Genomic DNA, 18,128 nt, shown 5'->3' on the forward strand with positions numbered 1-18,128 from the left:
GATTTGGAATATTCACATCTCAACCGTTTACTTCCATAATGTCTTTCCTGTATTCAGGCACCAATTCTGCATTTCTTCGAGTGGTAAGATGTCGATCCTTAGCTGAAGAATATGGCTTGGATACAATTAACAAGGAGGAAATAAGTAAGTATAATAATCCTTTGATGCTAGGTTATTAGTTTTAATCAATTTTAGAGGTATAAATAAATATTTTGTGTTTAATAGTAGTGAGTATATGATGATAATTTATAGGATAATGTAAACATTGTACTGTAAATTTTATTCTATAAACCAAGAAGTAGTCATACTTCCAAATAGTCATAACTGCAAAATAAAAACTTAATATATACATGAAATCATCTTTAGGTTACTGAGTAAGTTATGTGATATGAAGAAGAGCTAAAGTCAGAACGTTACTATGTCATTAGAGATTATGTGACTAACTAATAGTCCTTAAGAACATTGAGTTTCATCTTAACATATCTCCCTCTCCCTTTATTTTACTATTATTTATCATTTTCTATTTTATTGTCACAAAATATTTAAATTTTGTGATAGAATTGCCGTGTATCCTGAAACTGGAGTATATAGTAAATTCAGTTCTACATTGTTTTTATGTAATGAATTATCCAAATTACACTGAATTGTTTTTCTCTTTCAGTTTCCAGCATGGACAATCCAGATAATGAGATAGTATTATATTTAATGTTACGGGCTGTTGATAGGTTTCATAAACAACATGGTCGATATCCAGGTGAGACTAGCAATCTCATTATCATATACAATAAAGTCTTGAGTAAATACTTAAATTGAATTAAATCTTAAAGTTTCTTGGGTGTTCTTGGGGTGTTTACAGCAGTGGTGCTTGAATTTTACATTGTAAACAGTTTATACCTACTTCATCTCAGGGAGGAAATACCATTTGTTTTTTAAGTGTAAGTATTTGCAAATAATGTTTGATTCTAAACTATTACAGGAGAATGTTGGTTGAATGCCTATAGAATAAAACTTTTTCTTTTTTTGAGGAGTTGGGGGGGAGGGGCAAAGGGAAAGAGAAAGAGAGAATCTTAAGCAGGCTGCACGCCCAGCAAGAGCCCTACTCGGGGCTCAATCTCACAACCCTGAGATCATGACCTGAGCTGAAATCAAGAGTCGGACACTTAACCGACTGAGCTACCTGGGTGCCCCTAGAATAAAATGTTTTTTTTCCTGTCAGTTTCCATAGTTTACTTCTAAGACTCACACTGAGTTTAATTTAGTGGAACAGGAAAGCCATAAGAAGTATGCCTAGTGACTTGAATTCCAAACTCTGAAGGTGTAGGGATTTCTTTGCTCAGAATCTATTTTTTGTTGTCTGTAAATGTAGTTAATTGGAGAATTGGTATAATCTCAAAAGATCTTCAGTTGACCAGAATATTTTTATTAAGATGATAATTTTAATTGTGCAGTATTACGGCATAGCAGCACATTCTAGAAGTATCAGAAAACCTGTTGCCCCAACTGATGTAGTATGCCCACTGAGTTACAGTCTTAACGAGCAAGCTTACCAGCAGAAAGAAAAGGAATAAACACCAAATATGTATTACTTTATGTGTATTGTTTGATAGCTTGTATTTTTGATTTATTGCATAACAAACCATCCTAAACCTTACTAGTTTAAAACAGTAAATTATTATCTTGTAATTTGTGGATTGGCTGGGCTCAGTTAGGCAGTTATCACTCTCGGAGTTGCATGACGCCTGGGGCTGGGGTCATCTGAAGGCTTGACATCCAAGAAGACATTTTCACTCATGTGACTGGCACTTTAGTTGGAACAGCTGGAACTGCTTGAGGGCTGGTTAGGCATCTCTCTCCATGGCTAACTGGGGCTTCCTTTTAGCATTGTATTCCTAGGGCAGACTTCTTACATGGTGGCTGGCTTTCCCAAAGTTAACATTCCAAAAGACCCAGGTGGAACATACAAGGCTTTTTATGAATTAGCCTCAGAAGTCACACAACATCACTTACATCATGTTCTATTGGCTTCACAGAGCCAGCTTAGATTAAGAGCGGGAGGGGACTTCGTGAGGGCACAAAGGAGTATTCATTGGGGAGCCATCTTGGGAGACTAGCTACCACAGAGAGCACAGGCTTTGGAGTTGAACCTAGGTTCAGATCTAAGCTCTGTCACTTACTATCTCTTGATCTTGGGTGGGTCAGTATTTCCAAGTCTCAGTTTTCTCATTTATGGAACAGCGATAATAGTGTCTACTCTTGGATTGTAAGGGTTACGTAGGTGATGTATGAAAATCACTTAACACACTGCATGGCACCTTGTAAGTATTCAATAAAGGCTTGGTATTATTATTATGAGGAAGAGTAGTGATGGTTTTTAAACTAGAAGGGCTAAAAAATATTATTTGTTTTAGTAATTCTTGAATATTACAGCAATTGTATTTTTCCTTCCGGTAGTAATAATAATAGCTTTGCCTTTGGAGACATAGTATAATCATTAAGAACTGCCCAGGCCTATATCCCAGTTTTGCTACTTAGGAGCTAAGTAACTCAGGCAAATACCTTAATCTGTCTGCCTCAGTTTTCTCACCTATAAATGGGGATAATAATAATACCTACTTCATAGGGTTTTTGTGAGGATTAAATCAATTAATATATATGGTACTTAGAACACTGTCCAGCATTTATTAATGTTCAATAAATGTTGCCTATTATAGCTTTATGTCTTCAGTGTCATTTAGTCTTCTGCAAATGGATAATAAACACCATAATTTTTTTAAGCACCATAATTTTTTTTTAGGGCGGGAGGGGCAGAGGGAGAGGGAAAGAGAATCTTAAGCAGGCTCCATGCCCATCGCAGAGCCTGATGTGGAGCTTGATCTCAAGACCAAGACCTTGACCTGAGATCATGACCTGAGCCAAAATCAAGAGTTGGACGCTTAACGACTGAGCTACCAAGGCACCCCGAGCACCATAATTTTTTATACAGAGTATAAATGGAACATTACTTTCTTATTCATTTAATTCTTCTGTCAGATAATTATTGAGCACCAACTATGTGTCAGATACTTTTCTAGATACTGGGTATAGAACAGTAAACAAAGCAGACTTACCAAACTTGAAATTTTAATAGGTTTCAGATGGTTTCTTTGATTGTTACAGCTTTGTGATAGTTGTAAATATTGGTCTTGTACTTACCCTTATTTTTGTTCTTACTTCAGTTTCATTCCTTACTATTTTGACTAGAACACCTAAAACTGGATTTAGAAAAGTAGATAGCCATTGGTTTAGAATTTCATTATTCATTTTAATGAAAATTAACTGACATATGTATTTTTAGGGGTATCTAACTACCAAGTTGAAGAAGATATAGGAAAGCTGAAGTCTTGTCTCACTGGCTTCCTTCAGGAAAATGGATTATCTGTAATGGTTAAAGATGACTATGTCCATGAATTGTGAGTATTTTTAGGGCATGGGAAAGATAATACCTGTCTTGTCATAAGGCTAATCTAAGTTCACGTCTCCCTCTCTTTCTGTAGTTGCCGATACGGAGCTGCTGAGCCACACACCATTGCTGCGTTCTTAGGGGGTGAGTTCCATAGATGAGAAGACTGGCATCTGTGGTAACACAGTACAGTTAAGAAGTTTGGTTTTCTGAGCTGTTTTAACTAGGGGAGTCAGTGAGGCAGGATATTGTGTTATTTAGATTATTTTACTGGTCTCTGCTTTTCATCTCCCACTACTGTCCATCTTAAAGTGAAGTGTCATTGATCTTCCTAAAGCGTAGCTCTGATCACGTCTCTCACTTAACTAACCCTCTGCCCTGGCAGTAACACATACACACTACAATGATCTTCAGAAAACAAGTCCAGAGTCCTTGATTTGACATTAAAAACACACCGTGTTCTGGTTCCACTCTACCTTTCTGGCCTTGGTTTTTTCAAGTTATTTCCTTTTCCTGGAGACATGCCCTATGATTTCCTGCTCCTACAATCCTTAACCCTCAGGGCCCATTTGCCATAAATCTCCCTATTTCTTGCATGTCTAAAATCTACCTGTTCTTCAAGGCCCAAATGAAAGTTAGCATCTCTTTCATAAAAACTCCCTGGAGGCTAGAAGTCCAAGGTCAGGGCCAGGGCAGTTGGTTTCTGGTGAGGCCTGTTTGTGGCTTGTAGGTGGCTACCATCTTGCTGTGTGCCATTATATAACCTTGTCTTTGTTCAGGGAGGACAGATGGGACACAAGCTCTCTGATGTCTTATGTGGGCACTAAACCCATCATGAGGGCCCTACCCCATGACCCTGTTTACCTCCCAAAGACCCCCATACCATCTTCATCTCCAAATACTATCACATTAGGTATTAAGGATTTAACATGAATTTTGAGGACATTTAGTCCATAACGTGTTCTATATTCTGCACAACAGTTATATTTCACTTCTTTCAGGTCTTTGTTAAAATGTTACCTTCTCTTTGTTAAAATGTTATATGAGGCCATTCCTGACTCCCCACTTTAAAACTGAGTCACTCCTCTTGCACTCATATATATCCCCCTTTCTTGCTTTTTCTCCTTAGCACTTAGAGTCATTTGACTTACGGTAAATTTTACTTACTTGTAAATTATCTCTCCCTTTCTACTAAAAAGTAAGATCCATGAGGGCAAGGATTTGTCTTTTGTTCTTTATCCCTAGTGCCTAGAAGAGTTTCTGGTACGTAATAGAGTCTCATATTTTATTGAATCAATGAATGTTTGTGAAAGATGAAGCTTCAGGGGTGCCTGGGTGGCTCAGTCGGTTAGGCGACTGCCTTCAGCTCGGGTCATGATCCCAGGGTCCTGGGATCGAGCCCCGCATCAGGCTCCCTGCTCAGCGGGGAGCCTGCTTCTCCCTCTCCCACTTCCCCTGCTTGTGTTCCTTCTCTCGCTGTCTCTCTCTTTCTGTCCATTAAAGAAAGAAAAAAAAAAAAAAGATGAAGCTTCATATTATAATAGATGAAGAATTTTTTTTTCCTCTGTAGTTTTGTTTTTTCTATTGTTTGCTTTGATTAGTTACTCAAAACTTCTTACTGTATAAGACTGTTACTGAGTATAGCAGCCTGGCGGTATTTAATATAGATTGTTTCCAAATTACAAATGTATTTAGAACAAATACACCTTTATTCCATTTTATTAAAGTAAAGTAGGCACAGGGTAAATGTAACATAAGGATCATCTTCGAGAATTTTTTTCTATTTGTATTTTTTATTTATTTATTTTATTTTTTTTAAAGATTTTATTTGACAGAGAGAGACACAGCGAGAGAGGGAACACAAGCAGGGGGAGTGGGAGAGGGAGAAGCAGAACTCCCCGCCGAGCAGGGAGCCCGATGCGGACTCGATCCCAGCACTCTGGGATCATGACCTGAGCCGAAGGCAGACACTTAACGACTGTGCCACCCAGGCGCCCCTATTTGTATTTTTTAAAAAGCGCTATCAACCATACTACTGTTTTGACTTGACTTAAAATACCATCAGCATTCGAAACCACCATAACACTTCATTCTTTTAAATTGTGGCATAATATCCCAAAGTGTGAATGTATAGGACAAAATTTGTTCCTGTAATAATATAGTTATAAAAAAATTGCAGTCCTTGATTTTGATGTGCTTCAGTAAGCTATGCCTGTTTTGGCTTATTTTTAAACGCTTTTGCTTTTGGAAATGAAAGGTTTTCTTTACAGAATTGGATATTTTTATATAACTTGAAATTTACCTTTTTCAAAGATTTGCTTTTCTCCTTTTTCCTTGCAGGAGCTGCTGCTCAGGAGGTTATCAAAATAATCACCAAACAATTTGTAATTTTTAATAATACTTACATTTATAGTGGCATGTCACAAACTTCAGCAACTTTCCAGTTGTAGAATAAGCATCCTATGTAGTGTGTTAATGATTTAAACTGTAATTGCCTTCAGGTTGTGCTCTAGTTTGTAAAATTCTAGGGAGAACTGTTAAATTGTTTCCTTAATAAACATTTTTCTCATTTGTAATAATGTAGTCTTGTTCTTTGTGGGGGAAAGAAGCAGTCGTTTTTCTGAGAATAAAAGCTATCCATTTTTTTTTTAGAATTTTAATTTATTTTATTTTAAGATTTTATTTATTCATTTGAGACACAGAGATACAGAGAGAGCATGAGCAGGGGGAGAGGCAAAGGGAGAAGCAGGCTCCCCGCTGAGCCAGGAGCCAGACATGGGGCTCGATCCCAGGACCCTGGGATCATGACCCGAGCAGAAGGCAGAGCTTAACCATCTGAGCCACCCAGATTCCCCAAAAGCTATCCATTTTTAATTGAGTTCATTATTTCTGGTTTGCTAATTCAAAGTTACTTATAAAAATCCCTTGTGGGGTGCCTGGCTGGCTCAGTCCTTACAGCATGCGACTCTTGATCTGTGGATTGTAGGTTCAAGGCCCACCTTGCATATAGAGATTACTTAAAAATAAAATCTTAAAAAAAAAAAAAATCTCTTGTGTTTCATTAAAAACAGTTTAAAATAGGTTTTTTTCTTACCCTCTTAAGCAATGAATTTAAGCCATGCATAGATTTTAGCTATGGACGTCTTAGGACCATCACGATTTGAAAAGACAAATATTTCACTGTATAGTTTTATTAGAAAGGACAGGAAGCTTGGGAGAGAGGAATAAGGCCAGGCTTGGTGCTCGTATGGCCTCTTAACCCATGTTGTGCCCTGCAGCCACAGTCCCAGAACCAGCTTCATCGTCCCAGAGCCTGCTCTCCTGACTCCTTGCTGCCAACGCCCCTCTCTGCGCAAAGAAAGCCCTAAAATCTGGGGGCGATGAGATCAGAGGATTTCCCGTTCAATTTGTGACTTTCCACCACTCAATGACACTGCATCCACCCGCTTCATACCCGGAACCCGCATTGGTGACGGGAGCTGCGGTCAGCGGAGAGAGACCGGGTGGGCGCAGCCGGAAGTCCCGCCCTACGGAAGTGGGCCCGACCCGTTGGGCGGGAAACCGAGTACGGCGTCGTTGTAGGCTGGCGGCGAGGGAGAAGGGGCGGAACCCCAGCGCGCTGCGACTTGAGGGTGAAGGTCACGGCCTCTGCTCCCCGCGCGTTCGGATCCTGCCCGGCTCCCGCCCGGAAACCGAGCTCTGGCCTCCTGTGGAAGGTGGGCTGCCGCTGGTAGGCCCGGGTCCGCCGTCACAGCGGCTGGGATGCGGGACGCCCGGCTCTTCCCCTTCCAACCCCCTGACGTGAGGGGGTGGATTGAGCCGGCAGGAACGGGCTTCCCTGAGGAGGCAGCAGACCCCGGCTGCAGTCCCCACAGCAGCTGGTGGCAGAAAGAGAATTGTCACGTACCATGTAGTCGGGCGTCTGGAGCCCGGCAGGTTCCGACCCTGATTGTACTTGAGAATCCTCGGGCCTCTCGCCGGGTGATTCGGGTTATGGGAGGGGTGGGAACCAGTGGTGAGGCCCTTTCTCAGACCGTGGGCCGGGCCGCGTGGGCCGCAGCCCTTGAGGGGCGCACCCGCTGCAGGTGAATCCCCCATGAAAGGCCGGGACTCGCGCCTTTAACCAGCATCCCGTCCTTGGCAGGAGTTGGAGAGCCCTGGCCTACGAAGAAGAGAGGGTCTGGGGAAGACCTCTGCTCTTCAAAAGGAGATCTCCGGGCTCTTTAGGTGAGCCAGGTCTTGGTGTTAATGAGGGAAACAGGGTGGAGGTAGATAGACTTCCCTCCTTGGAAAGATCGGGCATCGCCCGCCTGTGCAAACTGGGAAGAGGTGATGAGGATTAATGTGGAACAGCTGCTCCGATCTCCTGAGTCTGGGAATGTAAATGTAGTGTGAACTCACTCGTGGTACCCTCGCTTTTCTGCACCTGTTCTCAATCTATTTTAACTATTGTAAAAGCTAGTTTATTTGCATATTGGCCCTTTCTCCCTCGCTTCTCCTACTGTAAGGAAAATTTCCACAATGTATGAGTCCAAGCTGGGTATCCGCTGTCAAGAACTTAGTGATGGCAATTAATGGTGGGATTTTCAGCCTGCCAGCCTTATACAGGAAGATGCCATTTATCGTTCTGATATTTTGGGGGTAATATTTACATTTCAAAAAAGCTTTTCATGTTAACAGTTTCTAGGCCAAGGGAAAGAGTAATTTTCAGCTAGTTTTCTTGCTTAAATTTGAATTTAACAGCACTGTTTTGGAGAGTAGATTAAATTAAACCTGTAAGTGGGATGGTTTCTTCCTGTTACCTGGAAAAATCATTTCTCCCTCCTGTGAGAACACAGCAATTTTGAAATCTTGTTCATTACAATTTGCATCTTCACTAAATTACTGAAAACACTGTCTGCTTTATTGAACAGATACTTTTGTGTTGGGGAAGAGACTATATAATTTAAAATATAATTATATAAATATCAATTCCTTGAAAGTTATAGCCTGTCCTTTGCTGTGGATGTTTCTAAAGCATTTTGCTAGTAAATAGATGACTTGTATTAATGCTACAATGTAGTTGGAAAACTCTATTTTTTTGTGTGCAAAGTGACCATTTAATTGAAAAAAGTATAGGAAAGACAAAGGGGGAATAGAAGGTAGTGTATTTTGTCAGTTTCAGTTTCAAGATGTTTAGATTTTAAAGTTATATTCCTTTTTAAATAAAATCATATTTATTTATTTATTTTTTCAAACATTTTATTTATTTATTTGAGAGAGAGAATGAGAGACAGAGAGCATGAGAGGGAGGAGGGTCAGAGGGAGAAGCAGACTCCCCGCCGAGCAGGGAGCCCGATGTGGGACTCGATCCCGGGACTCCAGTATCATGACCTGAGCCGAGGGCAGTCGCTTAACCAACTGAGCCACCCAGGTGCCCCCTTTAAATAAAATCATATTTAAAGCAGAATAATTAATTCTGACTAATTAAAACTAAGGAAATAGTCCTTAAATTCCTTTACAAAGCAAAAATTTCCACATATGATATAGTAGTCCATTTTTATAAGTTTTTTTTTTATTTAGTCTTCCTTTTCCAAATCCTAACCCATTTGTTGAAAGGTAATGCATGTTTACATATGGGAGACAGTACAATAGAGGATAAGAGTGTAGGGGATGGCCTCAGATTTTCTTAGTGCCCATTCCAGCTCTGGCACATACTCTCTGTTTGAACTTGGGCAAATTATTTACCCTCTCCTCATCAGAATTCATTCCAATAGCTCCCTCTTAGGATTGTTGTAAAAACTAAAAAGATAATATTTATAAGGTTTACAGAACACAACCTTGCCTATGATAGGACTTGAATGTTAGAAGCTTTTATTATTATAAAAATTGTGAAAAATAGAAAAAAGTGGGATAAGACACCATAGAACCACCAGCTAAAGACAAGTGTTAATGTTGTTGTTTTCTATGTAGTTTTATTTTATGTTTGCCTCTACAAAATTGGGATCATGCTGTAGATAAAAGTTTGAGTTTTGTTCTTTTAGATTAATTGTAGCATAAGCATTTTGCCTTGTTATTAAACATTTGAAGCAAACATCAGTATTCTTGTTAACAGTATCCTGTGAATGTACCATAATGTACCTAACCATTCTTTTTTTTATTTAGTTTTTTTTAAAAATGTTATGTTAATCACCATACATTACATCATTATGGAATATCTAGGTTAAAAAAATGGCAAAACTGGTGTATATTTATATATTACCTTATAAAAGATTCTCACATTTATTATTTTTTTGTTTGGGAATTTTATTTCCATTCTGAGAATGAGAAAAAAATAGAAAGGATAAGTAGCTATCTCCCTTTAACCTTATAGTGTTGGAGTAAATAAGAATTCTAGAGTTCTGTGAGTCCTGATGACTCTAAGAAGTTAATCGGACTCTCAGAGATTTTTCTAAAAAATCAGTTTAGCATATGAGATGCCATATCAGGGTTGCTGGTTATTTTAAAAATTCTTCTAACAAGTGATACATAAACAAAGATTTTTAGCTTAAAAGAATACTATGTTGAAAAAAATGGGTTGTTAGAAAAATATTTTAATATTAAACTTAGCTTGTGTAGAGAAATGGAGTTCTTAAGTGTGTGTGTGTGTGTGTGTGTGTTTTAAATTTCTGATTCATGGAGGGGTGACCAATCAGAAATGATGGGATGAAAATTTACAGGAGAGAAAATAAGGAAGGAGTACCAGAAGAGGATCAGTTAGATTCAGTTAACCAACCATTTTTATGTTTATTTAATAAAATGTGTTGAATGCCTGTAGTACTTAAGAATGCCACGTGCGTTTATGTATGTTTTTAAATTTAATTCTTGTAACAACTTTATAAAGTAGGAATTTCCTATTTTGCAGATAAGGAAACAGCCTCAGAGAACTTAAATATAACCTTTATCACATATTCAATAAGTTGTAGATTCAGTCCCTGCTCTCTGGCTTCAGGAAAACTATTTTTCCCTGCCCCTTTGCATTTATAATTCTGGAATTCTCAAACATTGATTTAAATTGAGAGAATACCTTTATCTTATAGATGAAATATAAGGAAAAAGAATACAGACGAGTATGGAAAGTGAGGACACAAAGAAGATACAAGGTGAGAAATTAATGGATTATTTATCTGGTATTAATTTTATAATTTATTAGTGGGATATACTGCAGATTATCTGACAGGATCCAGGAAATGAGAGAATTACTCAGCAATTTACATACGTATTTATTGTGCATCTACCCTGCCTGTCACACTGACTTCAGGACACTGACATTCTAATGGGTAAAGGCATGCTGATAATTAGAATACTGTATAATAGCTGATTTAATAGAGGTATATACAAGAACAGTGGGAACCTGAGAGAACCACCACCAAAGTATACATGGAGGTACAGATTTCAGAGTTGTCCTTAGAAAGATAGAAATTATATCCATGGGCATGGAGGAGATTCATTAGAGAGGAAATATTAAAAAAAAAAAAAGGATGGGAAATAGTGTTCCTTAATGCACACCACGTAAGGTTTTGGCTGAGGAAGAGGGCTCTCAAAGACTGAGAAAAATATTTCAGAAAGGTGAATGGAAGTTTAGGAATGTGGAATTTTGGAAAACAGCCTTTGGAGAATACTTCATGAGAAAGATTGCTTGAGCTCATCAGTGTCAAATGTCCACAGATGACTGAATTATCCACTCGATTTTCTATTTAGGAGATCATTTGTTTTATTAACAGTAAATTTGATACATTTCAGCCAGGTTGCAGTATATTGACTTTTGGGTGGGAAATAAGGATCTGGAGACAGTATGAATACCTAACTCTTCTTTTTTTTTAAAGATTTTATTTATTTATTTGACAGAGAGAGACACAGCGAGGGAGGGAATACAAGCAGGGGGAGTGGAAGAGGGAGAAGCAGGCTTCCCGCTGAGCAGGGAGCCCGATCCGGGGCTCCATCCCAGGACCCTGGGATCATGACCTGAGCCGAAGGCAGACGCTTAACGACTGAGCCACCCAGGCGCCCCCCTAACTCTTCTTAAAAGCTTGACTGAAGATATATGGCAATAGGTAGAGGGAGACTGTAATGTTAAGGGAGCCTTGTAAGGGAGTAGAGACAAGAGAATATATGAAAAGGGAATGGAGATTCTGAAGAGGTAGAGGTTGAAGAGAACTGAAAAGAGAGGAGGGATAATTGTAGATGCTCCTCTCAGAACCTTTTTTACACTATGGGAATTATTCATATTTTTCTCGGTCTCCATCACCAGATTTTGAGTTCCTTGGAATCAGAATCCCCATCTGGTACAGAGTGGATGCATAGTAGACAGGCAATAAATATTTGTTAAATGAATAGATTTTTAAGGAAGTCATGGGCCTGTAATGGTGCCATTTGAGTTGCATGTGAGAGAAATCAAGTCAAACTAGTACAAGCAAGAAAGGAAATCTATCAGTTCATACCACTGGGAAACTCAGAGTTGTGAGGAAGAGTTCTCCAAAAAAAGCACAAAAAGGAGGGAAATCATTCTGGGCAGGAAAAAACCCCACCAAAGTATACTAGTTGTAGTCACTCTAGGGTCCCACAACACAGGTGAATGGATTAACCACGAAGAAGAAGGGCGCTAGATACCTGTTCTGATATTGTAGAGGAAGAGATAAGAATGAGTGTGGCTGTAAATATTTTGTAGGAATCCTGTGTTGTGGAAAGTGGGGAATTCTGTGAGGCCTAACATCTGTGTCTTTGAGGATTTATCTTGGCATTTGTAACCTGCTTTTGCCCAGAGAGCAAGGCAAGCCAGAGATGCCAGATAATTAATGGCCCTTTCCCTGGGAGCAGCCCTGAACAAATGACTGACTGGAATTGATGGACAAATACTCTTCACCCTTTGGTGGGGATATCTCTGAGACATGTGGCTCCACCCTGGCTCCCAGAGTTCCCTTGTGGAGTGAAGCTCCAGTTACCTTAATAATAACTTTCTTCTGTCTGCCTTCCTGTCCTGTGTCACTTTCTCAAAAAAGTACTTAACACTCAAATCCTTGTCTCTTGGTCTACTTCTGGGGAAACCCAATTAAAACAAAGTGGAAGAGGGGCCCCTGGGTGGCTCAGTTGGTTAAGTGTCTGCCTTCGGCTCCGGTCGTGATCTCAGGGTTCTGGGATCGAGTCCTGCATCGAACTCCCTGCTTAGCTGGGAGCCTGCTTCTCCCTCCCCCACTCCCCCTGCTTGTGTTCCCTCTCTTGCTGTGCCCCGCCCCCCATCTCTCCTCCCTGCTCGTGCTCTTTCTCTCTCTCTCACTCTCTCAAATAAATAAAATCATTAAAAAATAAAATAAAACAAAGTGGAAGAGAAGGAGATGTGGGACAGGGGTTGGAGGTTTAAAGATAGCTGAAGATTTGGAATAGCCATTGTGGAAAATGGCAGAGGAAGCAGAAGGGTGTGAGAGATAGAGCTGACCGTGGATGGGATTGCTGAATAAATTTGGGGGTTATAACTTGGAATGCATACCAAATATTTGTAATGGCATAATTGCTTGATTTTTTTTTTCTTTTAGCAATGCCCAAATTTGGGCTGAAAGAGCAGAGAAAGGAAAATGTTTTTGAGTCATGGTTAGGATTATAGGACATGTTTAGTAGAAGGACGGGGGTCAAAGTAATCTTAGCAAGATAATGGTTGAGGTGATGAATCATGGGATCTAGGATGAATAGGGAAGGAAATGAAACTAGAAGCCTCAGTGCAGGAGGAGTGAGCTTGTTTGGAGGTTCTAGCAGGGGAGCGCAGCTACTCGTATACCCTTGACCGAAGAACGGTCCTCCTCTATCGGGGAAGGTCGTCCTCTTCGACCGAGTGCGCAGCTTTGGGAGCGACGCACATGGAGCGGTGAGGGAGGAAGGGGACACCCGCCTAGCCAGCCAGATCAGCCGAATCAACCCTGGCGATCAATGGGGTGACAGATGTCGCAGTCAGATCGCCCTCACATCCTCAGTGCAGGAGGAGTAAAGGGATTATAGAGATCTTAGGTGTCAAGGAGTAAATATAAGAATAAGAAAGTAAGACAGTTGAAAGGATTAGGGATAATATTCCAAAAGTAAGATGATAGATTTGAAAATATTACTGATGGATCTGTTCTGACTAATGACAGGTTTCCAAAGTTTGGCCTTGGAAATGAATAGCCAGATTTACATGCAGTTTGAGATTTAGAAAAGAGAGACTGTCTCTTTCCTAGTATCCATATCAGTCACCCAAAAGAACTGAGATTGGGGTCACTTTGGTCATTTGGACAACTGCAAAGCATACCAGTAATTTGATTTTTTTTTTTTAAGACTTTATTTATTTGACAGAGAGAGACACAGTGAGAGAGGGAACACAAGCAGGGGGAGTGGGAGAGGAAGAAGCAGGCTTCCCGCCAAGCAGGGAGCCCGATGCAGGGCTCGATCCCAGGACCCTGGGATCACGACCTGAGCCAAAGGCAGACACTTAACAACTGAGCCACCCAGGCGCCCCCAGTAATTTGATTTTTGTATATAGAATAGCTTTATTAAAATATAATTGACATACCACACAATTCAACCATTTAAAGTATACAATTTAGTTGTTTTTAATATATTCACAGTGTTGTACAATCATCACAAACAATTTTAGTGCCTTTTTATCACCCCCAAAGCAACCCTGTACTCTTTTTTTTGTGTGAGTTTTATTTTTTTTTTAGTTTTTTTTATTGTCATGTTAATCCCCATACATTACATCATTAGTTTTAGATGCAGTGTTCCATGATTCATTGTTTGTGCATAACATCCAGTGCTCCATGCAGAATGTGCCCTCCTCAATACCCATCACCAGGCTAACCCATCCTCCCACCCCCCTCCCCTCTAGAACCCTCAGTTTGTTTTTCAGAGTCCATCGTCTCTCATGGTTCATTTACTCCTCCGATTTCCCCCCAACCCTGTACTCTTTAGCAGTCACACCTCCACCACCCGCCCCCAACTGTAGGAAACTGCTAATCTATTTTCTGTCTCTAGACTTGCCTATTCTGGACATATAAATTGAATCATACAATATGTGGGCTTTTGTGGCTGGTTTCTTTCACTTAGCATAGTATTATCAAGGATTATTCAAGTTTTATCAGTATCTTCATTCCTTTTTGTTGCCGAATAATATTCCATTGAATGGATATATCTTATTTTGTTTATGCATTCAAGAGGTGATGGAGATTTGGGTTTCCACTGTTTGGCAGTTATGAGTAATGTTGCTGTGAACATTCATGTACAAGTTTTTGTGTGACATGTTTTCATTTCTCTTGGGTATATATCTAGTAGTAGAATTATTGAGTCTGGTAAATTTATATTTAACCTTTTGAGGAATTGCTAGACTTTTTGCCAAAGTGGCTGTACCATTTTACGTTCCTACAGCAATGTATAAGGGTTCCATTTTCTTCAAATTCTTGGTAAACACAAATCTGTCTTTTTGATTATAGCCATACTAGTGGATTTGAAGTGGTGTTTTTTTTAACTATTTTTATTTAAGATTTTATTTATTTATTTGAGAGAGAGAGAATGAGAGCGGGGGGAGGGTCAGAGGGAGAAGCAGACTCCCTGCTGAGTGGGGAGCCTGATGCTGACTGGATCCCAGGACTTCAGGATCATGACCTGAGCTGAAGGCAGTTGCTTAACCAACAGGCGCCCCTGTGAAGTGGTATTTAATGTGGTTTGGGTTTCTATTTTCTTAATGACTAATGATGTTGAGCGTCTTTTCATATACTAACTGACCATTTGTGTATCTTTCTTGGAGAAATGTCTATATGCTTTTTACTTGGGTTATCTTTTTATTACTGAGTCTTAAGAGTTCTTTTTATTTTCTGAACACAAGCCCCTTATCAGATATCTGATTTGTAGATCTATTCTTCCCTTCTGTGAGTTGTCTTTTCACATTCTTGATATCTTTTGAAGCTCAAAAAATTTCAAATTTTAGGTCCAATTTATCCAATTTTCTTTTATAAATTGTGCTTCTATATTGTATATACTTGAGTTTTTGTTTTATTTTCTTCAGGAATGACTGAAGGAACTAGGTTGCATAGGCTGGAGAAGATAAAACTGAGTTATAGATGTTATTAGGTGCTTTGGGAAGGGAGGGATTATAATAGAAAATATCAAAGTAGGAGAAGGGTGTACAGGAGGGAATAGAAGAATACTTAAAGAAGTTTCTTGTTTTCTGCAGTTGTGCCTAGAATTGAAAATCAGCATGCCCCATCAAAAATCCTCTTTGGCTTGTTGTTATTGCTATCCATACAGTCAAACTAACCTTCTTACGGTCTCTATTAATGTAGAAAATGATCAATAAATGTTTGCTATTGCTTTAAGATAATTTAGTAATAACCTTTGTACTATGGTTTTTTACTAACAGATTGAATCATGAGTAATTTTATTGAACCAAATTGTCAGTTGAATTTCTTTTAAGAGGAGAACTAAATATTGATTGATAATAGATCTAAGTTTCTTTTAATGTGTTCCTCTATGTTTTTATGTTCTTTCTTCATCCTATATCTTTGAGAACTTTAAATTTAATTCAAACATTATGTCAAAATCTGCATACAATTTTATTTAAAACCAAGAGATGAAATTGTTAAAAGGTCGTAGTGAAAATTTTATAGGGAAATGATTGTCTTTCATTTTTAGTTGCAAATAAATATTTCAAGTTTATATTTTCGTAAGTTTTGACACACACATGTGTATATATGCAAACAGCACAATCAGGATAGGGAATATATCCTCATGCACCCTTATAATACTTCTTTTTGTCCCTTCCTGGACCCCTTTCCCCCAAGCAACCACTGATCTGCCTTCTGTTATTATAGTTTACATTTTTTTTCCAATACATGGAATAATACAGTATATATTCTTTTTTTGTGGTTTCTTTCAGTTTAATTATTTTGAGATTCCTCCATGTTGTTGCATATATCAATAGTTAACTCCTTTTTGTTGTTATACTTAGCCATAGTGTATGGTCATACCACAATTTATTTATCCATTCATCTGTTGATGGACATTTCAGTTGTTTTCAGTTTTTGGCTATTACATATAATGCTGCCATGAACATTTGTGTATAAGTCTTTGTATGGACCATACCTGCTTTTCTTGTAGATAAATTCTTAGGAGTGGAATGGCTGGATCAAATGGTAGGTGTATGTTTAACAATTTATGAAACTGCTGAGGGGTGCTTGGTTGGTTCAGTCGGTTAAGCATCTGCCTTTGGCTTAGGTCATGATCTCAGGGTCCTGGGATCAAGCCCTGTGTCAGGCTTCCTGCTCAGGGGAGAACCTGCTTCTCCCTCTCCCTCTGCCCCTCCCCTTGCTTGTGCTTGCTCTCTCTCAAATAAATAAATAAAATCTTAAAAAAAAAAAGAAAATGAAGTTTTAAATCTTGATGAAATACAGTTTATTCCTTATTTTTCTACAGATTGTGCTATTTGCATTGTGTCTAAAAAATTTTCACCTAAACCAAGGTTGCAAAGATTTTTTCCTGTGTTACCTCTTAAAAGTTTTATAGTTCCAATTTTACATTATGTCTGCAATCCCTTTTGAGTTAATTTTTGTATATGGTTTGATTCGAGTTTGGTTTGTTATGTTTTTGAACGTGGGTATCTAGTTGTTACACTACCATTTGTTGGAAAGACTATCCTTCTCTGCATTGCCATTGTAAAAAAATAAGCCTGTTGGGGTTACATTGAATTTATAGATCAAGTTGAGGAAGTCGACATTTTAACAATATTTAGTCCTCCAACCCATGAAAAAGGTGTTTTACTCCCTTTATTTCAATCTTCTTTAATATGTCTCCACAGTATTTTTTAAGTTTTAGTAGACATGTTGTTCACATCTTTTGTCAGATTTATCCCTAAGTATTTAATATTTTTGATACTATTATAAGCAGCATTGTTTGTTTGTTTTTTTTTTAAGTTGGCTCCAGGGGCACCTGGGTGGCTCAGTTGTTAAGCATCTGCCTTCGGCTCAGGTCATGATCCCAGGTTCCTGGGATTGAGCCACGCATCGGTCGCCCTGCTCCGCAGAGCCTGCTTCTCCCTCTCCCACTCCCCTTACTTGTGTTTCCTCTCTCTCTGTGTCTCTCCCTGTCAAAAAAATAATACATAAAATCTTAAAAAAATAATAAAAAAATAAAGTTGGCTCCATGCCCAAGGCAGAGGTCTAACTCATGACTGATGAGGTCATGACCTGAGCTGAGATCAAGAGTTGGATGCTCAACTGACTGAGCCACGCAGGCTCCCCATAAACGGCATTATTTTTCAATTTCAATTTTCAGTTACTTATTGCTGGTATATATAGAAATGTAATTAATTTCTGTATGTTAAATGGATATACTGAAACCTTACTATACTCAGTAGCTCTTTTGTAGATTCCACCAGATTATCTGTATAGAAGATCATGTTATACATGAAGGTAGATAGTTTTATTACTTCCTTCCTAATTTGAATGTCTTTTTTTTTTTTTAAAGATTTTATTTATTTATTTGAGACAGAGAGAATGAGAAAGAGAGAGCACATGAGAGGGGGGAGGGTCAGAGGCAGAAGCAGGCTCCCTGCCGAGGGGGGAGCCTGATGCGGGACTCGATCCAGGGACTCCAGGATCATGACCTGAGCCGAAGGCAGTCGCTTAACCAACTGAGCCACCCAGGCGCCCCTGAATGT

At 39.1% G+C, this 18,128-nt stretch overlaps 2 protein-coding genes across 9 annotated transcripts in view; both read left to right on the forward strand.

The window, feature by feature from the left end:
- Window positions 1–6,018, forward strand: part of NAE1 (NEDD8 activating enzyme E1 subunit 1) — a 49,626-nt gene extending 43,608 nt beyond the window's left edge. For 7 of the 8 annotated variants that reach the window (XM_064580923.1, XM_064580925.1, XM_064580926.1 and 4 more), the window contains 5 exons: window positions 58–144; window positions 662–754; window positions 3,335–3,449; window positions 3,534–3,583; window positions 5,780–6,018. In XM_064580923.1, coding sequence (XP_064436993.1) covers window positions 58–144; window positions 662–754; window positions 3,335–3,449; window positions 3,534–3,583; window positions 5,780–5,889 — 455 coding nt within the window. In that variant the 3' untranslated portion in view covers window positions 5,890–6,018. Of the gene's footprint in view, window positions 1–57; window positions 145–661; window positions 755–3,334; window positions 3,450–3,533; window positions 3,584–5,260; window positions 5,759–5,779 lie in introns of those variants that run through there. The other variant, XM_064580922.1, reaches the window with a different exon arrangement.
- A 142-nt stretch (window positions 6,019–6,160) lies between these two features.
- TERB1 (telomere repeat binding bouquet formation protein 1) overlaps window positions 6,161–18,128 on the forward strand; it is a 52,788-nt gene continuing 40,820 nt past the window's right edge. The window contains exons 1-2 of the mRNA XM_064580928.1: window positions 6,161–7,155; window positions 10,498–10,560. Of these exons, the coding sequence (XP_064436998.1) occupies window positions 10,530–10,560 (31 nt within the window). The 5' untranslated portion in view covers window positions 6,161–7,155; window positions 10,498–10,529. The remainder of the gene's footprint in view (window positions 7,156–10,497; window positions 10,561–18,128) is intronic.

This window comes from Mirounga angustirostris, unplaced genomic scaffold (assembly GCF_029215605.1).
Source record: "Mirounga angustirostris isolate CCGP_5_RB_7025 unplaced genomic scaffold, mMirAng1.0.hap1 SCAF_16, whole genome shotgun sequence".
NCBI classification, from domain to species: domain Eukaryota; kingdom Metazoa; phylum Chordata; class Mammalia; order Carnivora; family Phocidae; genus Mirounga; species Mirounga angustirostris.